Genomic DNA, 25,174 nt, shown 5'->3' on the forward strand with positions numbered 1-25,174 from the left:
CATCAACTAGTTGTGTATCAGTGGTCAATATTTGGAAAAAATCGGGCTATTCTACACGAAGTTATAAAGGTTCCAGAAAAAGGTAGAATTATTCGATAGCCAACTTTGAGCTGTTATATCTCCGGATCAGGGATGCCATATATACAGATTTATCTGCACGGTTACAGAAGTTACACAGATTTGTGTACTACTAGATCAGCCTCACCGCTGTGTCAAATGTACACAAATACTTTTCCGGCTCCAGCGCTGGCATGAAAACAAAATTAACAATTATTTTTGCACTGATCGATTCCTGATAATGCATGTCATCGTTCAGAGAAAATTAGTTATGAACTTTGCTCCCATACCAGCGCTAGAGCCAGAAAAGTGACTGTGTACATTTGACACAGGGGTGGAGGCTGATCTAGTAGTACACAAATCTGTGTACATTGTACACAAGCCTGTGTACATTGTACACAAGCCTGTGTTGTTTCATTTTAGGGTGTGTATTATACAGATTTTCGAGCATCCGTACATATTTCGTTTTATATGAAATACAGATTTTTTAGCAAGAGGGGCCATTTTATTTTTGTATGAGATACAGATTTTTCACCAAAATTTTGTATGGTATACAGATTTTTAGAAATAGTGATACAGATTTTTCAAAAAATCATCTGGCATCCCTGCTCCGGATTCAATGAACCGAATGCAATGAAATTTTGATCATTTATGACTAATATTATGAACTTTGGAAAACGGTTGACTTAATTTGAAATTATTAATAAGAAAAAAAGTTATAATGAATCAGGCACAAACCCAACACAGATATAAGAAATACAGGGACACCATACTGTTAGATAGAAAGACGATCAAGAGAATTAGGTAGACATTGACGAGTGAGAAGTGTTTTAGTGAAATAGTGGGAGAAAACATAGTAGAGTGGAGGCGTATCGACGTGAAGTGCTAGAATACCACACCGTAAGTTAAACTTTAGACTCAAACCACAAGATAGATAGCTTAAATGAGTAAATTTTCATAGGACTTTTACCGACATGCACAGACAACAGTACAGGCTAAAAGTTTATGGACAGTGACGAATATTTTTTTGTAAGTGAAAGTTTTTGTATTTTTCTTCTCTGTTATCAACACTTTTATGTTCAATGTTTTATGTTCAATGTACCTCCTCATTTGTTTTTTTAAATACATATTCAGATCCCCTGATGAAGATCCAAACCGGGATCGAAACGTTGGAGCAAAAATAGTTGTTTCGTGAGCCAACACATAAGACTGCAAGCCAGAAAGAAATTACCGGTGTAACATCATATCACACGGCACTAGACTAAATACCATGATCAACATATCTGCCCACAACATCAAATTTTTTGCCACCTAAGACCACTTCGTCACCATTACCACGGCCACATCAATGTTGACCACAAGCAGTCATGAACTTGGTTTTTGTAGTGTTAATGATAAATCCAATAAACTCAATCTCCCTCTTAAAGGTATAAAGTCTTCGTCGCTCGAATCAGTCTAATCTAGTGATGTACCGAATAGTACTATTCGGCCTTCAGGCGAATACCGAATATTTCAAATTTTATTATTCGGCGAAACGAATATTCGGCCGAATAGTTAGTCAGATATTCGGCCGATTTTCTTGTTAAAAATCTCATGAAATTATTATGGCAAGATCGTTTACAAGGAAGTACAATTTGACAGCCATGATCTTCAGAAACGTTTTTACATCACAGGAAAGGTAACTTTTCTCCAAATTAAATGCCCCGAAAATCCACTTTACAATTAATTGAATTCTGGATTCAGCGTGTTGTTGCTATGTTTAGTCATTATTCGGCATATTCGGCCGAATAATACATTTAATATTCGGCTAAACGAATATTCGGCAAAATCGAAAAAAGGCTGATATTCGGCCCGAATATTCGGCCGGCTTAATATTCGGTACATCACTAGTCTAATCAGCTTTGCTGCAAAACCATGTTCGACCATAATCTGCCATAACTCGTTTCTCTCTACTAAATCAACGGGTTTGCAAGTCGTTCAGTTGTACTGTATGAAATTTATCGAGAATCTGCCGCAGATTCAGAATCACCTGATCAGAGATGCCAGATATCAATACAGATTTTTCTGTATCGCCGTATTTTAGGGGATAGCAGACACCGAAAGTACTAGATTTCAATAAAAACTAATGAAAATATTCTACTTTTTGACGGTGTTTAATTTTTACTGGTATTTGTTTCTTAAAAACATGTGTGAAAATGCACAAATTTTCATAAATTCTTCCAAGACTAAGCAGAAATTCATAAAGTTTTCATTGGATTTGTTGAAAATAACTTCAAATTTTATGGTTTCTGGAGAAATCTGTATCACATTTCAAAAATCTGTATTTTTCTGTACTTTGTATCTTCCCAGTCAACCAGTGGTCGTATAAGATGTTGAATAAGATGTTAAAGTGGAGGCTATATGCGTACATTTTACATGCGCCTAAATGGAGGCATGCACGCATATGGCCTCCACTTTATCATCTTAAGCAACATCATATACGATTACTGGTTGTCTGTATTGGAGGTAAAAAATCTGTATAATACAGAAAAATCTGTATATTTTGCATCTCTGCACCTGATAGTCGTCGACGAAGGACTCCTCAATCGGCCTCAGCCTGTAAAACAGACTCCCGGACAAAATTTGGTACGCTGAGTTGAGAAATGTTATTCCCACATCCTTAACCTTCCGTAACTCGCGCGGCTGGCCACCACCGCCAGCACCCCGCGAGATTTTTTCAACGTGTTGTACAAAACACAACAGCGCGATCGCTCGAGGGTTAATATGATATGCATTAAGAGTTAAGTCACTCTCTCATTCCCACCAATTAATAATATGTAGTGCTGTCTCCTCCTGGTAGCCACCATAACTGTTTCTATCTATCAGAATGCTTCCATCACGGTCGTTGCACAAAACGGGAGAAAAGGTTTCGTAAATCCTCCGCATATGATTCTGTTCCATACTCAATTCAGCCTCCAGATACTGGTAGCATTTTTCTCGTCCGTTACCCTCTGGAACTCCTCTTCGAACCACACCTGACTAGGTCGTCTTGGAGCAGTACCTATCATCTCCCACGTTAGGAGATGTGGGGTCAATATGGCCCAGATGGGCATGCTAAACATACGCAACGCCATGGTGGTGCGCCTAAAGTAACACCGAATGAGGGTCAATAAAATTACTAAGTTTTGTATCATTTAATTCCGTCATCTTTTGCTTGTTATTTGACAGATACGCGAATTTCGACTATCACTTGTAGTCTTCCTTAGTGTTAGTTACCCACTGTGGATAACTGACACTGAGGAAGATTACTTAAGTGATAGTCGAAATACGCGTATTTGTCAAAGGATAAGCAAAAGAGGGCGGAATGAAATGGTACCCAACTAACTTCACTCATTCGAGAGTGTAGAATTAGCATCTAAAGTTAAAATACACATAAATAAAAACAAAAAAAAATCACTCATTCGAAGAGGGTATTCTGCTTGAAGGGTTTCTACTTAGAGGGTTCGAGAAGATATCCCCACAGCGAATGAAACATATTGCTCAAAACGTTGTACCCGTAAGCTTCCTAGTCCTGTTGCACTGCGTTGACGTAACATCCGTCGGCCTACGAAATTTGTCATCAATTCACATTCCCAGTGTCGTTTAACATCGACAGCAGCCGCAGCAGTTTCCCACTCCAAAACTGGCAGGCGATTCCAACAAAGCTGCAATAATGGTACCAAATTATTCTTACTTTTGCTAAGAGAGCGCCCATAAATTTCGCTTATGGGTGGTTTGAATGGCCCAACAGGGTGTGTGTGCGTTCGCAAGGCACCACCTACGTTGAGGCAGACCGAATAGATTCGTTTCTCTGGGAAGGAAAAAAATGGAACAGAAGAAAAGCGACCCAGATCTTGGAAGGAACAGTTGCGGTTCGAAGGTACTATTCTTCACCTGAATTCTTTCCTGGTTCGGTTACTTTTGGCCATGTCCCATTTATCATCGCACCACACGTTCAAGGTCCTTCCAGTTTGCTTGTGTCGGAGTGTAGATAGGATGAAAACTTTTTCCCATTCACATACATTAAGGTGACCAGATCAGATGTCTTGATCAGCACTTGAAAACCAGTTACTTCTGGTAACTTGAACACAGCAGACACTTCCGACCATTTCTTCAAACCTGGTTTTGCCCGACGATCTTCATGCAAGTGAAAGTTGACAAATATGTATTTAGCCCCTGGAGAGTTTTTTTTTTTCGCCTCGTGAGCCCCATCAAGACGTAAAGGCAGGCTGGTAGGGTGGTGGAAAGTCTTCGGAGTGATATCGTGACGAAAGAGACCATTAGGGCGACCATCGGTCTGGATTTATTTCGGCAATTCATTACAAACTTTGGCTATCATCGCAAATTTCGTGACGATGATGGGTAGTACTTTAAAATTTTCTCTTCCGTTGTTGTGCCGGGAGGGAGTGACCGGAGAGTGATAATTTCACAAATTACAATTCCCCCAGTGAAATTGTGGGTGGAGAAGAATGGCTCGTTTGGATACGGACATTGCAACAGCTTGTTTACAATGACCTATGATGATGGTGATGGAGGGAAACGCGGAAATTTATGCACAGTTGCTCATTTTATGGTGCAAAGTATAGAAAACAACGCTCGACAAGCAATTACAAATGTTGAGCAGCTGTTGTAATGGTTTCCATGTATAGGGGCGCGAGCTGTTACACAATCATGGGATTGATATCAACTGAAATGTTGAAACAAATTAACTGGTGATACAAATCATGTGTGAGCAGTAAAATGGCAAGGTTACAATCTAGCAAGAATGTATTACAGTCTAACATAGCTCTTTCGTGCCAATTAATAGAGGCAAGTATCATCGGCAGGAGGGATTGACCTTCGTTGCAGCTTTCACTGTTGTCAGTCATGAAAAAAGTAGGAACTTGGCGGTCATTGCCTTCGCTTTTTAGCATGAAGCCTGGCAATGGCAGATAAGGTTAATCTACGTAGACGACCTTCTCAACGATCTATGCAGAGCATTTGCGTTTGAAAATACGCCGACGTTACACACAATCTCTCATTTACTTTAGTTTTAATTTTGGCATAACATTGATCAATATTTCGAAAAGTTATGACAAAATGTTGGTTTTTGATCAAAAAATTGTAATATGCGATGGTCCTTCCAACGCATGGAATGGAATTGTAATGAAATCGAATTCGATATTTTATTTTGGGGCGTAGCTAGGTATATTTTAAAGATGCTTTAGCATGTAAAACTTTTTGAAAAAAAGATTTGAAAATCATATTTTACACATAGTGGGGCAAAAGTTCGAATTGTGGGGCAAGAGTTCGAGTCATGTGGCAACTTTGGGTAAAAAACTCAAATTCTGCAAAATGTCTATATTATCTCTAAAAATGATGGAATTAGTGAGAAAATACGATCAGAGTTGAAAAAAAAAAATGTTGTTTTATCTGAATTTAGCGGAAAACTACTAATTTTTGCTGTAGTAAATTTAACCCTGATTTGGGTAAAATCCAGATCGAACTTTAAAGTGTATTCCAGTTCACATCAAATATTAATAAGTTTCAGGTATTCCTATTATCAAAGTGTCAAAATAGTGTGTTACGGTTAGCGATATTGTACAAACACTAGATTCGAACTTTTGCCCCAGTGGTGGGGCAAGAGTTCGAATAAGAGACACACATACAAAAAGTATTGTAACTTAAAATTAAAAAGACATTTGGCGTAACTTTGTTCAGCAAAGTTTTAGCTCATGGATGGTAGAATCACCAGACGGTATTCATTTATTTATGTATGCTTTGGTTTTTTGAAAAATATTGAATTTTCAACTAGGGTCGAACTTTTGCCCCACCTTACTCTACTGTTCCTATTTACACTGGGCATTTGTATCCTTTGACAGATACGTATTTTGACCTCTACTCGATTGGTCGTCTTCAGTGTCTCGTTATTGACTCGAGGAATTTCATCAAAGAATGCTACAGCAGTTCATTCAGAAATCTCTTCAGGACTTCTTCCGGAAATTCATCCATGTGCTATATCGGAAATTTATCCGGCATTTCGTTTAAGGACAACTCAAATAATTTCTCCCCGAATTCTTCAAGAAATTTACTAACAACTATTTCTAAGAGGTTTCTATGACAATTTTCTTAGAAATATCTCCAGTGTTTTTGCTAGGGATCTTTATAGATGCATATCTATGCAATTTTCCAGGTATTCTTACAGATTTTTTTATTTTCAAAATTTCATCCAAAGATTACTTTTCGAAGAATAGGGTGCTTACGACATTTTTGCAAGTGTTTCTCCAAGAATTCTTTGAGAAATTCCTTCAGTGATTCCAGCAGGAAGTTTTTCCAGGATTTGTTTTAACCGTTATGTGGCCGGCAAACTTTTTGCTTTTTTCTACACCGTGTATTTTAAATGGGTGCTGGGTACCCGGGGACCCTGCCGGCCACATAAGGGTTAAAATAGCTCCTGAGGGTCATGCTAAAATATCTCCTGGAATGTATATACTGCCGTAATTCTGCAAAGTGACGTAAACTCCATTAAAATGTCGATATTTTTTGGTATATTATGTAAATATCTGGTTTAAAAATAACACTGTCGTATGCCTGCTGTAATAGAATGCAAGATCTAGTCGTAATCTATCATCTAAGTGATGAGCAAGAGTTTTATGCATACTAACCAAAAAATGGGCCAAAACTATCAATGTCGCTTACGTCACTTTGCAGAATTACGGCAGTATAGAGATCCTGCAGAATGTTCAGATATTTCTCCTGTGATTTTTGAGTAGTTTTCCCCAAATTGCACAAAAATTACTGAAGAATTCTTAAAGAGATCCCTGAAGTGTTGCTTTACAAAATGCCATAAAACAACGAAATTAAATTCTTATAAATTTTGAAAAGGGATGCCCGGACAATAATTCCTGAAGCAATTTCTGAAGTTACCTCTTGAGCAAAACCAGCAATGATAATACTTAGCAGAATACTTGAGCAACATATTAAGACACCTACTCACTTCCCTGAAAAACAAAAACCGTAACAGACTTCTGCAGGAACTAGCGTGACGATGGGTATTATCGGCAGGTTTGTTCTCTTCGTCATGAGGGGTTTTTGTCGGCCAAATTTCCTGAAATTTGGGCATATAATTCAGCTTGGTTGGGAACACTGAACGACGGCTTGCGGTAATGACCAGCATGAAAATGTTTTCAAATTTACCATGGCAAAATGTGATGATCGACCAACAATTGCTTCTTGTGTGCGTTTTGCTTCCGCCCATATCAACCGGTTCGATAGCCGAGTGGTAGCGTGCGAGCCTGGGGACCTCAAGGTTCTTGGTTCAAATCCGGTTGCCAACAGATTTTTTTTAATTGTAAATCGGGTCCATGGTAAAATTGAAAACATTATTCTGTTGAATTGAAACGAAACTCAGTCTGCACAAATTTAGTGGCGTTGTGTACTTAAATTGACCCTCAGAATAGTAATTTCAACCGCAAGCCGTCTTTCAGTGAAGGATTTGAAGCCAACTCTGAGTTCCCCATGACGAAGAGAACAAAACTGCCGAAAATACACAATTTGCCCTATGTAAGTAATTCCAAATGAAAAACGTTTGAAAAATTTCTGGAGGGATTCCTGGAAATCCGTAGAGGTATTTTTAAAGGAGTATTTGAAATAATACCTGGAACAATAGCAGACCCCCTGCAGGTATTCATAGAAAAAAAAAATTCCCGGAAAGTTCCTTTAAAAATGGTAATGAATATAGTCTGAAGTATTTTTTGCAAATTGTTATGGGAATCTTTGGAAAAAAAATCTAGAAAAATCCTGGGTTGAAAAAATGCAAAATACTGCGACGAGGAATACCTGAAGCAACTATTGAAGAAATCCCGGAAGGAACTTTCAGTTGCATCTCTTGAGTGTTTCTAACGTGAAGGAACTTCTGGAGATATTCAAGCAATAGTTTCTGAAAAGTTTTTGGTATTATTTCTGAAATTCTAAAGAAAAGGCTAAGAGGAGTTAATGGAAGAATATTCGATTTTTTATGAACAAAATTTTCCTGGCATTGCTTCATTTGGAGAAACGTTTGGGTAGCTCACCCTGGAGAAATTCACTAGAAATTTTCCGGACAAATCCCAAAGAAACCTCCTGAAAATATATCTGGAGGAATTCCTTCAAAATATTGTAAGAAATACATGAAGGGATACCAGCATGAACTTACGCATCAATCCTTGAAGGAATTTCCTATAGAACTCCGTAAGGGAATCACGAAGAAATTTCGAAAATTCCGTGGATTCACTTAGACATGAATCTTGTAACGATGGGCTAGCTCAGTCTACATACTCTCAGGGTCTTGCTCACCTGCTCTGGGAGGACTCACTTCCCACTAATCATCGAACAACAAGAACAACAACAGCGGACTTCACATAGCGAAAACAAAGACATTTCTCATAATAACAGTTATCATGTACACCGAAATACACTAACTTAAGGCGAAACTGGAAGCATTTCCTCTTTTTTTTTTGGTTTTTGATTTTTTATTAAATAACGAAGCAATATTTTCAAAATCGATTTTCGTGCACATGTTGAGTATGGATCAAGGTATCTTCTGAATTTTTTGAGGTGGAAAATGTTTTCCATTTTTGCAGAAACCACTTTTTTGTGAAATTTTATTCAAAAATGGTTTCTGCAAAAACGAAATTGATTTGTTAAGACAATTTCTCCAAAAGGTCTTGCATTGTGGAATCCTCCAGGAATTCCGCCGCAGATTATTTCAAATGTTTTACTGAGAAATCATAGTGAAATTTTTTGAAATTTTTCAGAGGATTCCTCACCCAGAATTCCTTGAGAAACATCACGGCAAATTCGTCTAGGAGGTCATTCAGAAGTCCAATGTGAGTTCCTGCAGGAGATCCTTCGGGAATTCCTCTAGAAGTTCCACTAGTGATATCTCTAGAAACCCCTCTAGGATTTCCTCTTAGGATTCCGCTAGGGGTTCTACGGGGATTTTTTTTTTCAAAAGTTCTTCCGGAAGTTGCTTCGGGAACTTTCTCATAAGTTCCTCTGGGAATTTATCCAGATGTTTGGTAGGAAATTAATCTAAGAGTTTCACCGGGAATTCCTCTAGGAGGTACTATTGGGTTCACTAGGTAATCTTCTAGGAGTGCCACTGCAGGATTTTCACCGGGAATTTCTCTAGGAGTTTTACTGAAAATTCTTTTAGGACTTCCTCCAGGATTTACTATAGGAGTTTCTGGAAACTCCATTAGAAATTCTATCGGAAATTTTCCTGAGGATTCCAAGAAATGCTACGGCATTTCTACATTCGGGAATTTATGCGAAAGTTAATCCAGTTTTCGAAAGTTTCTCCGTTGTTTTTTTCAGTAATTCATCAGTGAATTCTGCAGGGAGTTTCTCTGCAAGTTTTCCAGAAATTCCCATGAGGATTTTTCCAGAAGCTCCCCCGAATTATAATAATTCTTCTGGGAATTCTGACTAAAACTTTTCCGGGAGTTCTTCTGTATTTTTTTCTGTCAAATCTTCTTGAAGTTTCCCAGGGAATTCTGCCAGGAGTTTCTCCCGGAAGTTTTCCGAAAGTACCATCGTAAATTCTTCTAAATTTTTTTGCAAGGATTTTTCTGGAAGATCCTCCGCAAAATCTTCAAAAGTTTCTTCGAAAATTCCTGCTGGAACTCTTGTGGAAGTTTCTTCAGGAAACTTTTCGAATGTTTTCCGGGACTTTTATCCAGGAGTTCTTTTAAAAGAGAACTTTTAATTCTTAAGAAAACTCTTCCGGATTGCTTCGTTCTTGTCGTGGAGTCAGATATCAGTCCTAAATCTTTGTGCTTTGTGCAACAGATGGGAAGAAGGCAACTCTCATAACAGCATTCTAGGACTGTAACACCTACAAATTTGTGCGACTCGCTTGATGCTAATACTAGCTAATGCTTATGATAAGTTCCCAGGAGTATTCCACCGAAAGTTTATCCGGGAATTCCACCAGAGTTATCGCCTGGAACTGTAACTCCTCCCGACTTTTTAAATACTTCCTCAGGATTTTTTTCCAAAAGCTGCTCCGGAAGATGCTACGGAAATTGTTTCAAAAATTACTTATTATAATTATTTGTTTCGTTAGTGTATCTTTGTTTCTTAATTTTTATATCAATGTTGTCCACGTGGACATTTGACAGACCTGCACCCCCTCTCCGTGGACAAGCATGGACTTTTCTCGAACCCCCTCCCCCTCCAAGTTGTCCACGTGGTATATGGACGGCCCCTAATGTCGAGGGGTTTATTGCAAGGTAGTGCTGGGATTCGAAGTAGCAGTTACGGACATGTAGATGATTTGACATAATTAGCAATCAAAGTAAGGGGGGGGGGGGTATTATTGAACAATTTTACAATTATATAGCCTTAGTAAATATATTTTAATTTAGGCAATTTTCAACTAGAAGAAATTCTAACAAGGGCCTATGATTTCTCTGCGAGAAATCCTACTGTTGTTCCGAGTTGTCGGTAACAATTATCCCACCTCACAGTGAAAAAACAATATCATCTAAAAGATGCATTTTTTTTAGTTATGCTCAATTTACCGAAGTTTTCTTGAAATAATAGTCTCCAAATCACTATATTTCTCTGGATCCTTCAACTATATTGTTTTGAATTCAATTAGCCATACTATGTACATTTTTTTTTGTTAACTCAAAAGGTGTGCAATACTCATTAATCAAGTTTACTCTAGGTAAAGTATTTCATTCAACAGGCCTGTTTTTCATTCATTCGTTGTTCAGATTCACACTTATTCGTTCATTCATTTTATCCTGAAAAAATATTTATTCTTATTGGTATATATTCTAGTTTAAGACTAGTTAATCTAGAAGACACAGTCGATCTTCTGAGATTGGTTTCGTTGAAGACTATACTTTATACGTATCGATGAGGCTTAAACAACGGCCTCATCGAAAATGCAGTTCAGCCTATGGCATTCACGATCAAACTTATCGTTTTCCGAGTAGGAAGATGAAGTTGATGCATGCTTCGACTAGAAGTCGGATTTAATCGGTGACCTAATCGTTTTGGCCAAAACGAGCACTCACGAATGTAGGTAGAATCATACTCTTGTTCTCTCTATGGAAAAGATAAGAGCTTTTTCCCGCTCTCATACTTTCATAGAGAACATTGTGTTCTTATATTTGGAGATACTGCAGTGACGATAAAATCTCGCTGTGTTGGAAGCTTCTCTTCTACAATTTCTACCTTGTGATACCTTAGTAAATTCCAAGAAGAAACGCTTAAAAATTCTGGAGAGTTTCTGGACAAAAACTCTTAAAACAGTTTTGGAAGCTAACTCTGAAAGATTTCCTGCAAACTTCAGGAGGAAGTTTGGAAGTAAATTTGAGGAAAATTGCGAAAAAGCGAATCAGGAGAGAAACAAATAGAGTGTGAAATGAATCAGCTAGGATCAGTGTATACGAAAAGAACGTTCGCTCTTTCAACTACATATATGTAATATACTCGGTATACCGAGTGGCATTCAGCTGATTGAATTAGAACGCGCTTACTGATGCAATTCCCAGTACTCAATGCTTCCACTGAACGCTAAATGAATGTTCTAAAGCGAATGCTCTCGAGCTTGATTCAGAATGCAAACATTCGTTCAACATTGGTTCGTTCGTCTTCGGCACACTGATTCAGTTGCGATTCATTTGGCCGTCGTTGCTTGCGTCGCTCGGTGCTCGGCGATTTAAAAGAATGTGCAATGAATGCATTCATTGCACATTCTTTTAAATCGCCGAGCACCACATGTGGAAATATGTATTTATTCTGCTTGGCTGGGGAAAAAGCACACTCGCATCAGATTGTGCGTGGTTGTGTGTGAGGGATGTGCAATAAATGAATGATTTTTTCTCATCCTTGTTTGGCAACTTCCAAAAGAAAGTCTGCAGAAACAAAAAAAACATGAAGAAATTCTTTCAATAATAATCTTTAGAAGTATACCTGAAACAAATGTAAAACCAACTGAGAATTGTCATACAAACATGTATTGTGAAATCCCTTGAAAAATGTCAACGAATTTGTTCTAGAGTAATTTCAGCAGGAATTGTTGGGAGAATCTTTAAAGAAATTTCTGAAGCACCTCTGAAAGAATCTCTGAAAAAAGCGTGAGAAATAACTCTAAAGCAATCCCTGGAGGAACTTCTGGAGAAATTCCTAATGAAACTTCCTGGAAAATATCTTAAGATTTTAAGAGAAATTTCCAAATAAATGCCTGAGAGCATTTTTTAATATTTGGTGTATTACATGTAGAATCCTGTAGTGAAATGGCAACAATGATTTCTGAAAAAAAATCACAAAAAAAATTAAAAATATCTTCAAGAAAACCCTAGAGAAATTTATGAAAGAATTCCTGTATCTCTTTGAAAAAGTTTCTCCTGAAATTGCAAATTTTAGAAGAGTTCGTGGAGAAATTTTTTGAGACATTGCTAGAAAAAAAAATCTTCAAAAAACACCAAATGGAACCTCCTTGACTAACTTATGATAACATTTCTGGAGGGATTTCTTCAGAAATGTTGAAAAATTCCTGCATGAATTTCTGTAGCAATCCTTGAGGGTATTTCTTTAAAAAACCCTAAAAGAATTACGCAAGAATTTTCGGAAGAAACCTTTGGACTAGTTTCAAGATGAAGCTTTCTGAAGAAAATTCATGGAAATTTCCTGCAGAAAGTCTTGGAAGAATCCCTGGAGGAATCCCAGGAGAAATTCACAAAGAAAAACATAGACAGGAATGTATTCTTATGTTATTCATGGAGGAATGCTCGGAGGAATTCATACTGACTTCATTCTAGGAAATGCTGCAAAAAAATCTTAACAAAACTCCGAAAAGATTTTCCAAATTCGAAACAAACCTCAAAGATGATGTTTCTGATTGTTATCGTGGAGAAAATTCAAAAGAAATACATGAGAGGAAAACATTATTCCCAGTCAACACATGATCGTGTATGATGTTGAATAGGATGCTAAAGTGGAGGCGATATACGCACACTTTACACGCGGTTGAATGGAAGCATGTACGCAACATCATATAAGAGTTTGTGTTAGCTGGGTTAACCTTCCAGCGCGCGCGCCATCAAACAACCGAAACTGCACCGCGCTCGCGCTGCATACGAAAAGCGAGGTTTTTTGGTAGTGTTGTACTTTTTACAACAGCGCGCGCGCTGAAGGGTTAAAGAATACTTGGAGGTATCTACAGAATAATTCTTGCTGAATTAATAGAACAAATTGCTGCCAAAAAGCCACTTCTGCCTCCCGCACTGATTTGACCATGACAGCACTGGATAACCGTCATAGCTGCGAGCAGGCAAAGCGTCTAATAGATGAGCTAATGGTAAAGAGTTGCTGGCATGGTTTATAACCTAACAAAAGTCTAGTTCTGAATATAATACTCTGACCTCAACCGTGTATTTTTCTGTCGAACGAAAAGATGTTCTTTTTGTGTGGAAATCATCGTTATCAATAAACTTGCCTCATCAGTTTATCTCTACCTTCTTTTCTGCTCTGCACAGTACAACCATTCAACATAAAACAAGCAAAATCATTCAAAGCGAATCCCAGAACTAATCACTTACTCACCTGTATATTAAAACTCTTTCATCCCCAACCGAATCCAACGGTGAGCTTCTCCGCTCAACTGGTAGATATTGCACAGCAGTCCAAAGTCCATTCGCCTAATAGTGCTATGAATAATGAATGGCAAATGTTTTCGTATTCACGCCGTTAATCACACTTACGCCTCTGTGGATAATAGCTGCCTCAGCAAAGCGTGGCCGCCGCCGCCAGGGCAGATACTCTACGTAAGCGGGGTCAGCTGAGGGAACTCGGCAAGCTTTTTTCCCCGTGCATCTCCATCTCGCCACCTACCCGTCAGTAGCAGCACAGCGTCTCCTCATGGGTATGATGCATGCTGATTACTGAAACGCGCTGTAAATTAGCTTGTTTTCTGGGTTTGCTGCGTGATGGAAAAGTTCCATCCATCCTGGCAGTTTTTGGGTCGATGAATTATGCCTCACATAACCGGACGGACCCATAACTGAATCTCATTTAAAATTGATGACAGTTTGAAAAGGCACCCCTTCTTGTGTTAGAATGATTGGCGTATTACCTGCATAAATCTAACCCTTGGCTGTCAGGATATTTTAATTTTTCTGATTGCCGTTTTATGCCTATGCCTGAGCTCGATGTTTTCCGTCATTTTTTCCCTTCCCTTTTTCTTCTTTGTCTATTGGTTACAATTTGAAATACACGTAGACTACCCGTCATAAGTATGGACTCACAAAAGGTATTGCAACAATATCGCATCACCCTGACTCACCTCGATATCTCCAAAACCTGAGGACTCAGAAAGATGCAGCCTTCAGCAAGTTTATTTGGCCCAAAAGCAACAACTTTTCTGATGACGGCATATTTGTAGGTGTTAGACCACAAGATTTGGGTTCTTCGAAAGATATTCATAAATAATTAACACTTTTATACATATTCACACAATACAATATCTATATTATTCTAATCTACTCTCGACATTCACCATTACACCTAGTAAACAACAACAACATGTATCTGACTGTCGCATCCTGCTGACAGCTGCTTCACAGGGTCTGCCATGCAGTATTTCAATGGCATGCACAGGGGGTGCTGCAGTATGTGTTCTGGTTTTGGAGATATCGAGGTGAGTTAGGGTGATGCGATATTGTTGTAATATCTTTTGTGAGTCTATACTTTTGGCGCGTAGTACATACATACATACATTTATTTGTTCCACATCATTAAGACAAGACATAATCAACAATAGTACGCCACAATACTCGGTTTGTGGCTGCCGCTCTCCATCCTCGGTCACGCCCAATGCTCGCCAAGTCACGCTCCACCTGGTCCGCCCATCGTGCTCTCTGCGCTCCACGCCTTCTTGTGCCAACCGGATCCGTTGCAAACACCAGCTTTGCAGGGTTGTTGTCCGGCATTCTTGCAACATGCCCTGCCCACCGTATCCTTCCGGCTTTGGCCACCTTCTGGATGCTGGGTTCGCCGTAAAGTGCAGCGAGCTCGTGGTTCATCCTTCTCCGCCACACACCGTTCTCCTGCACACCGCCGAAGATCGTTCTTAGCACGCGTCGCTCGAAAACTCCGAGTGCTTGTAGGTCCTCCTCGAGCATGGTCCATGTCTCGTGCCCGTAGAGGATTACCGGTCTTATTAACGTTTTGTACATGGTGCATTTGGTGCGTGGGTGAATCTTTTTCGACCGCAGTTTCTTCTGGAGCCCATAGTAGGCCCGACTTCCGCTGATGATGCGCCTCCGAATTTCACGGCTCACGTTGTTGTCAGCCGTCAGTAAGGATCCGAGGTAGACGAATTCCTCCACCACCTCGAAAGTATCCCCGTCTATCGTAACATTACTACCCAGACGGATCCGGTCGTGTTCGGTTCCGCCTACCAGCATGTACTTTGTTTTTGAGGCATTCACCACCAGTCCGACCTTTGCTGCTTCGCGTTTCAGGCGGGTGTACAGTTCTGCCACCGTTCCAAATGTTCTAGCGATAATGTCCATGTCGTCCGCAAAGCACACAAATTGACCGGATTTTGTGAAAATCGTTCCCCGGCTGTTGAGCCCGGCTCGTCGCATCACACCTTCCAGCGCGATGTTGAAGAGTAGACATGAGAGTCCGTCACCTTGTCGCAGTCCCCGGCGAGATACGAATGAACTGGATAGTTCACCCGAAACCCTTACGCAGTTTTGCACACCGTCCATCGTTGCTTTAATCAGTCTAGTCAGCTTCCCAGGAAAGCCGTTTTCGTCCATGATTCTCCATAGCTCTGCGCGGTCGATACTATCGTATGCCGCTTTAAAGTCGATGAACAGGTGGTGCGTTGGGACCTGGTATTCACGGCATTTCTGGAGGATTTGCCGTACGGTAAAGATCTGGTCCGTTGTCGACCGGCCGTCGATGAAGCCGGCTTGATAACTTCCCACGAACTCATTTGTTTTAGGTGACAGACGACGGAAGATGATCTGGGATAGCACTTTGTAGGCAGCATTCAAAATAGTGATCGCCCTGAAGTTCTCACATTCCAAATGGTCGCCTTTCTTGTGAATGGGGCAGATTACCCCTTCCTTCCACTCCTCCGGTAGCTGTTCGGTTTCCCAGATCCTGACTATCAGCCGATGCAGACAGGTGGCCAACTTTTCTGGGCCCATCTTGATGAGTTCAGCTGCGATACCATCCTTACCAGCTGCTTTGTTGGTTTTGTGCTGGTGAATGGCATCCTTAACTTTCCTCAGCGTGGGAGTTGGTTCATTTCCGTCCTCCGCTGCATTGGCGTCGTCATTTCCTCCGTTGCCGTGGGCTTCCGTGCCTACGCTCTCCACGCCGTTCAGGTGCTGATCGAAGTGCTGCTTCCACCTTTCGATCACCTCACGTCCGTCCGTCAAGAGGCCTCCGTCTTTATCCCTGCATATTTCGGCTCGCGGCACGAAGCCGTTGCGGGATGCGTTGAGTTTCTGATAGAACTTCCGTGTTTCTTGGGAACGGCACAGCAGTTCCATTTCTTCACACTCCGCTTCTTCCAGGCGGCGCTTTTTCTCCCGAAAGAGGCGGGTCTGCTGTTTCCGCTTCTGTTTGTAACGTTCCACGTTCTGTCGAGTCCCTTGCTGCAGCATTACCGCCCTCGCTGCGTTCTTCTCCTCCAAAACCGTTCTGCACTCTTCGTCGAACCACTCGTTTCGTCGATTCCGTTCCACGTACCCGATGGTGCTCTCGGCTGCGTCGTTGATGGCTGCTTTCACTGTACTCCAGCAGTCCTCTAGAGGGGCCTCATCGAGCTCGCCCTCGTCTGGCAACGCGGCTTCGAGATTCTGCGCGTATGCTGAGGCGACATCCGGTTGCTTCAGTCGCTCTAGGTTGTACCGTGGCGGTCGCCGGTACCGTACATTGTTGATGACGGAGAGTTTTGGGCGCAGTTTGACCATCACCAGATAGTGGTCGGAGTGGATGTTGGCGCCACGATAGGTCCTGACGTCGATAATGTCGGAGAAGTGCCGTCCGTCAATCAGAACGTGGTCGATTTGTGATTCCGTCTGCTGTGGTGATCTCCAGGTGTAACGATAAGGGAGGCTGTGTTGGAAAAAGGTGCTACGTATGGCCATATTTTTGGAGGCGGCGAAATCAATGAGTCGTAGGCCGTTTTCGTTCGTTTGCTGGTGGGCGCTAAACTTACCAATCGTCGGTCTGAATTCCTCCTCCTGGCCTACCTGAGCGTTTAAATCTCCTATGATGATCTTGGCGCGTAGTGTACCTTACAAATTAAGTACAATTGACAGACATATAGTTAATTAAGTGATGCTGCAACTGACTTCGATATAGATAAATATTTACGTTTGAAAGTTATCACAACCCCTATTAGTAATAGGTGCCTATCAGTTGTACATATTTCATAGCATGTCTTGATTGAATTATACGCCAAGTTCCAATAAAACTGATAAGATCGCACTATGAGTACTAAGCCAGCTTTTCATTTACTGCCCCTAGAGCCAATCGGAAAGTTTTCCCATTTTCCTACAAGCCGAACAAGAGCACTTCAGTGTAAGTTCCACCATCTGATGTCAAACAGTGGCATCCAATCTGAATCGGATGCAAATGAGACGACAAGTAGTCACCACGCGCCGGGCCGTACTTACTAGCGAGCAATCCGTAGATAGAAGAAGCAAATAATAATAAAAAAAGAAGAAAAAAAACTAGGCATCTCGGAAAACGTCGAGTAGCATCCGACACAATCCTCTCGGTGCTTTTGAAATCAAGTGCAATTTGCTTGACTTATTCAGCAATTCCCACGGTGAGTTGCGATGCAATTTTCCTTTCCGGAAAAATTGTTTTCTGTAGGAGGTAGCTGTAGCATAAAGCATTAATAATCTCGGCAACAATTGCTCATCATTTTATTAAAGTGAGCCGGGTTGAGTGGTTCAAGTGAAAGCAAGATGGATTTTAGAAATAAGCTTTGCACAACAACTAGACATTAAATAAATCTTTGAACAGATGTCAAATGACATTGTTCTGAGAGTCTGAACCATAAACTAAGCATCTATTTATCTTCACATTACTTACCGTCCGCATCCAACTGCGCAGTTTTGGAAAGAACCATTCATATGTTTTTGTGATGAAGATAACAGTGATGTTTAATTTGAGGCGAACCAACCAGGGGTTGAAAACCTCATTAATAAAGACAATAAATAACAATAATAACAACAGTGATGATCTAGCTGGTGAGCTCATTCCATTTTAATTTTGCATGTGTAACATTTCTCTCATCATTCCCACTCCCATGCTTCCTAAACAGTCAGTTTTTCACCTGATTTGCAAAATTTTGGAATCAATCATGTTTTCTAGCCTTCTAGACGACTGGACTGTTACATTATGGATTTGACCAAAATTGTATATTGGAGAACTGAAAAACTCAGAGGGTGTATTCAAAAACACTGTTTTTTGAGGAAAATTTCCGATAATCAAGTGTACAAATTTCCGATGTACGGAAAATTTCCGATAATCAAGTGTACATGTGAATAATTCTCCAGAATAATCATTATGGGAAGAATGATATTGTATTTTTGGCAGAAATCACTATTCTTATTTTTTTTGGAAACATTTTCGACATTTGAATCCTCATTGATTTTATTTGTAAATTCTGTTACATAATTCATTATGTATAATGCGTTTGGGAAATTTTCTGCAACTTTCTATGAATTGATTCGATTATTCTCATGCAATTTTCCAAAACTTTTTTTTTTTCATTTTGCATTTAAAATTTAATCGTCAATTCTTTTGAGCATATTCGAAAAAATGTTTACAAACTTAGTCAATAACTTTAATAATTCCTAATTAGTAAAAACAGCTAGTCCTTTGGGATTTTCTTCAGCATTTCCTTTATTTATTCCTACTAAAATGCCGTTTCAAATTTTGTTAATTTCTTTTTATAAAATTTCATGTGGCAATTTCACTAGATATTCTTTCCGTCATCTCTTCGGATGTTTCTCAGGAAATAACATTTCCTTCTGCAATTCGTCCGGTACATTCTTGAGGATTTTTTATTTGTGAATTCATTCGCTCACTTCTTTGAAAAATTTTCAGAAAATATCTCTGGGAGGTAAGAAATCCCTAATTGGAAGTGCCGATAGATTTTTCAGAAGCTTTTTAGAAAGAATTCACTAAGGAATTCCTTAGCTGAAAATGATTTTTACGATTCAATTTCCTAGGAAATTCTTGTAAGAACGCTAAGTCTTTATAATAAAGCTAACTCAATCAATCAATTGTAGGACTTACCCAAGTAACCATGTATTTCACTATTATTCGCCTCGCGTGCTAATACAGTGCTAGTGTAGAACTGATCTGCTCTATATTGGCCGTATAATAGCTCCATTAGACCGAAAAGTCGAAATATGGTGCTAATGGTTACTTGGATGTCACTGATAAAACTGAAGAATTTCCGAAAAAATGATTGACAAATACATATGCAATTTCTGAAGGAATTTCCATGGAAGTTACCGAGAAAAATTTCAAAGAAATTGCGAAGGACTTTTTTTACGAATTTTCTAAAGACAATTCCAATGGAGTTGTTGAAGCAATTTCAATAGAATTTTTCGCGAGAATTCGCAAAGAAATTAAGAAAACTCTCGCTCTTGAAAATATGCTGAAAGGCTTTTGGAAGGAACACCCCTTAATAATTGCTCGAAGAATTTCCAAGGAAGTTACCAAATGTTTCTCCAATGACAATGACAGAGAAAGCCCTAAAGGATATGTTTGAGGAGTCAAAAGAATTGCTGTAGGAAATTCTCAAGGAACTTTTGAAGAAATTAACGCAGACATTTTCGAAAACTTTGGCAATGGATTTCCGAAAGAACTACCGAAGAATTTACCAACAAAAAAAATCAAGATAAAGCCTTATAGATATTTGCCTGAGACATTTTCGAAGAAATTATGGCAAAAATACGTAAAGAAAGTAAAGAAGGAATTGCCGATAAAAATGTTGAAGAACCGTCCAAGAAATTTAGAAACAAAATACCAGATGCCCAATAAATTACTAAGGACATTAACAAAGGATTTTCAAGGAATTTTCCAAAAATTTCAAAAAAAATGTTCATTACAATTAGAAACAAAAATACAAAATTGCTGAAGCAATTCTCGAAAAATAAATGCTTTTGAAAATTCCTAAATGACTAACGAAAATTTTCCGTAAAAATATTTGAGCAGTTTACTAACCAACTCCTCAAAGACATGTTGAAGTTGACAATGATGAATCTGGGCGTGTTAGTGAAATACCTGTAAGTAAAAATGCAATCGGACTAAGAACACTTCCCTTTAATTTCACTAAGAATTTGCATCCTTTAACAGATACGTATTTCAAGAAACTTGGAGACATTGCCGAAAGGGATCCAAAGAAAATTTTCAAAAATCTACTAAAATGATACATTCTACTGTGACGTTACAACGTGTTGACGCCTTTTCTGTCAGATTTTCCACTATAACTCGTAAATTCGACCGTAAACCCTCAAATAATTTCTCATATTCGGGTTCCTTGTAAAATTTCCAGTAAATTTGATCTGTTGAACAGTTAGTTTTCATTAGAAAAGTATGTTAAAAATGGGGTTGAGTAGCGTGACGTTACATCGTTGTAACGTCACGCTACTAATTCCCATTTTTAACATACTTTTCCAATGAAAACTAACTGTTTAACAGATCAAAATTATTGAAAATTTTGCAAGGAATCCGAAAATGTTTACGAATGATAGTGAAAAATCTGTCAGAAAAAGCGTCAAAACGTTGTAACGTCACGGTAAAATGTGACAAATAAAGAAATTTCCGAAAAAAAATCTAATAAAATTCTCTTTAATAAAATTTAGCAGGAATTTTTAAAGCTATTTCCAAGAGGATCAACGATCGATTTTTGATCGAGTTGCTGAAGAATCAATTAAATTCCCGAAAAAAAAACACATAGATATTTACCTTAGAAATTTTCAATTCAAATGATTTGTCGATGAAATTACTGAAAAAAGTATCGAAACAAGTTCCAAAGTAATTGCTGAAGTCATTCTCAAAGAAACTTCTACAGAAAAGTCCAACAACATGCGAATTCATAAAGATTGCAGAATGAATTTACACAAAAAACTTTCAAAGGAAATGCAGACAAATTTCTGCGAATTTCTTTAGCAGTTTTATTGTGCTTTCATTTGTGTATTACTGTATTTATAATTATTCCCCCAAGAGCTGATTCGGTTGTTCCATTCATGATTCCTTCGGCAATTTTTCATGGACATTTCTTTAAAAACGTGTTTGTAAACTTCTTTGATAATTTTCTAATTGAATTTATATAGCTCCTTTAACATTCGTTTTAAGTAATGTTTCGATTTTATTTAAATTCCTTCCTAAAATTCTGTAGCCAGCATCTGCAACAATTTCCAAAAAATTCTTTTCACCGTCTATTCGAAAGTCTCACAGGGACTTGCGTTAGAATTATTTACACAATTTTTCCGGAATATTCTTTGGAATTTCCTTCGACATTTTTTGTCTACCCTTCCTTTGGAAATTCCACAGACGATTCATTTGGAAGTTCATAAATTTTCAAATGTTTTTCAGAAGGAATTCACAAATGTCTTGCGATTTCCAAATAAACCAAAGAAATCTTAAAATAAGACTGTAGATTCAATTTCCAAAGGAATTCTTGTAGGAAGTGTTACAGAAAAAAACTTAAGGAATTTCCAAAAAACTTCCTTAAAAATTCCCATAGAATTGCCGAAGACATATCCATGGAAGACGGCTAAAAATCTTAAAGAGTAATGTTCAAATAAATTTCTATGAGAATTTTCAAAAACAAATTCTGAAGGAATTGCCAAAAAAGAACCCAATCGAGTTGTCGTAGAAATTTCAATGGAAATTTCTGCAAGAATTCACGATGAAATTTCTGTAGGACCTCTAAAAAAATGCTGAATGAATTTCGGAAGGCATCTGCAAGAGGAATTCCCTAAAGAATAACCAATCTGTTTTCCAAAGCCAAATCCATAGAATTTCTTAAAGAAATCACGTTATAGCTATTCAAATGAATATCTGAATAAATTGGAAAAAATCGAAAGTATTGGTGAAAGAATTTCCAAGCAACACGTAAAATTTACATCTATATAACTAAAACTTGCGCTGCCGTAGCTTCTATAGTACATGTGTGTTAATTGGGTTAACGATCGAGTTCCTCAAAAACTGCCAAAGATTTTTTAAAGAATTTTTGCGAAAAAAAAAGCCCTAAGAAAATTGACTGGGACATTTTCAAAGGAATTGACGATGATATTACCAAAGAAAGTATCTAAACAAACAGACATTCTCTAAGAAACTGCCGCTTAACTTTTCAGCATCACTTCAGAATCGATTTTAAAAGTTCTGCGGCAGTTTCCCCTTGATAATGTTGTCAGCAACTCTTTTGGAACTTGTTTCGATACTTTCTTATGTCATTTCATCGACAAATCTTTGTGAATTCCCCAGTTAATTATCTTGAATGGGTGACAAAACGTCGAAAGACAAAAAGTCGAATGCCAAAACGTCGAATGCCAAAACGTCGAAAGAACAAAACGTCGAAGGGACAAAACGTCGAAGAGACAAAACGTCGAAAAGTGTGTAACTGTTCGCAGTTCAGTGTGGATTTTTTTTTTTTGAGATTTTGTGTGGATAGATTTAATCCTGTTGATAGCCTGAGAGGGTGGCGATACGGTAGATCCACCAAGATGGCAGGATGACGAACTAATTAACAGGGACACAATCATAATGTCTCATTATCTCGGGTCACTGCCCAAGCGCTTGTCAGTGGACAGTGACTCATTTTGCACTCTATGATGCTTCAAACTCGAGTTGAAATCACCAGCTGGGTGAAGGAATAGTGCGCCCAATGATCGCCATCGTCACCCTAAAGATGCCAGAGATCCGGCTGACGATAGCTAGAGGCCGTAATCGTAGCCACCCTGAAGGAAGTTATGACGACGTAATGCTGAAAATTTGTGAAAAGTGCCACTGACATTGTGCCACTCGCAGTGTTGCATTTAAACGCGATCAATTTGTGTTGATGGTCAAACACGGCACGCTGCGATTAAACATATTTGAAAATTGTTCAGTTTGAAATTTGGAACGCACGTGAGCTCGAAAGTGAACGCAACTTGAGCAAAACCCTGGTACTTGGTAAACTAAAATGGTCATGATTCTACCATTTTTCACCAATTCTAGCAATCTTGGGCTAATTCGATTCAGAAACTCCACCTCTATTGAGAGTGGGAACCGGCTCGGCCACCGTGGATTACCGGAAAATCCGGTGCAGAATCTTAGATCCGATGCCAAAATGCCCCACTTCATTGTGGCGCATATTTTCGCGCAACAACGCATGTATGCAGATGCGTCACAAAGTCCTAGGGCAGCACCTTGGTCAGGACGCACATAAGATTTAATGACACATCCAAGCTCAGTTCATTTTTGGCTCGCTTTAAGTTCAAATGCAACACTGGGTGCCAGTACATAGAAGGGGCTCCAAAGAAGTAAGAGAAGAAATGGCCGGGAAAGTCCGGGAATAAACAATGTTACACTTAACGTGACGTGATGTGAGTTTTTATATACGACAGTGCGAATATTCCCTACCCGCGAAGAACTGGTCAAGAAACATGCCCACCTTAAGGTTTTGTTTCAGGGAGCCTAGGGAAGGCTTCCCTCTGAACTAGTTGGCAGATACAAGTGAAAGAATGAGTATCCTTTAAAAGAATAAAAAACTCACTATTTGCTTAGATTACTCGTTTTCGACGTTTTCGACGTTTTGTCCTTTCGACGTTTTGTCCCTTTCGACGTTTTGGCATTCGACCTTTTGGCATTCGACGTTTTGGCATTCGACGTTTTGTCTTTCGACGTTTTGTCCCTAAACCAATTATATTCAACGTTTTTTTTTCGAGAATTTCCTAAAAAAAAGTTTTAATTATCCATAGGGATTTCGAAAGGCATTCATCAATGCACTTCGATATTTCCTTTTGCAGCAAATTTTCAAAAGAGCTGTACAGGTTGTTAAATCCTAGTTTTAAAAGTCATTCTTCTTTAATTAAAGGGACAGCTGGGCAACTGCTTGACAGCTGCGCTTAGTATAAAATTCGACGAGGGGAGATTCGACAAATTGCTTGCATACAAACACCAAATTTATTTTCAAATAGTTTCCCGGGCTCCAAAATTTATGAAAATTTGAATTTCTGCTAAGTTTGGCGTGCAGATTCAGTATATGGGCTTATTTCAACACCGCTGAAGAAGCCAATTGCCAACGATATTCCATAAAGCATTGATGAAGAAATTCTCAAAAAAATTAAAAGAAAACATGCCCGAAAATAATGCTGAAAAACTGTTGAAGAAATTTTCAAACAAATTTGCTGAGAAATTTCGAGATGCATTGCCTAAATAACTACTTGAGGCATTACCAAAGGATTTTCTAGGGATTTATCGGAGGAATTGCTAGGAGAATTCCAGAAAATGAAATTGTCAACATAATTATAAAGAAAAATACATAATTGCTGAAGCAATTCCTTAAAAATAAACAAATTCTTGCAAATTTTTTCAGAGACACTTTCAAAGGGGATCCAAAGAAAATTAAAAAAAAAACTGGTAGAAAGAAATTTCTGAAAAATGCCATTCAAAAGAATTGAAGCAGGAATTTCAAAAGCTTTTTCCATAAAGACTGGGGATGGAGTTCTGAAAGGATCGAAGGACAAATTTTCAAAGTAATTTTCGATTCTCAAAAACAAAGCTCCACAGGAAATATCAAAGACATTTTCAGGGAAAATTTCGCAGTGATTTCTTAACGCAGTCCAATTCGTGGGGATTTTAGAAGGAATTCTCCGAAGAATTTTGTAAATCTCTTCTGCAAGAAATTTTAGAAATAATTTCTGGAAAATTTCTAGAATAAATGGTCGACGGAATTCCAAAAAGGCATTGGTGAAGAAATTCCCAAAAAAAATACAGAAAACATGACCTAAACAATCGCTTAGGAGTTGTTAAAGAAATGTCTAAACAAATTTTCTGAAAAATTTCCAGAGGAATTACCGAATTC

The 25,174-nt window shown here is 38.7% G+C and overlaps 1 protein-coding gene across 1 annotated transcript in view; it reads right to left on the reverse strand.

Annotated features, from left to right (window-relative positions):
• Positions 1-17,352, reverse strand: part of LOC134289040 (uncharacterized) — a 112,435-nt gene extending 95,083 nt beyond the window's left edge. Inside the window, exon 1 of the mRNA XM_062855039.1 lies at positions 15,051-17,352. Within this exon, the coding sequence (XP_062711023.1) occupies positions 15,051-17,222 (2,172 nt within the window). The 5' untranslated portion in view covers positions 17,223-17,352. The remainder of the gene's footprint in view (positions 1-15,050) is intronic.
• Positions 17,353-25,174: the final 7,822 nt, after the last annotated feature.

Source organism: Aedes albopictus, chromosome 2 (assembly GCF_035046485.1).
Source record: "Aedes albopictus strain Foshan chromosome 2, AalbF5, whole genome shotgun sequence".
NCBI lineage: Eukaryota > Metazoa > Arthropoda > Insecta > Diptera > Culicidae > Aedes > Aedes albopictus.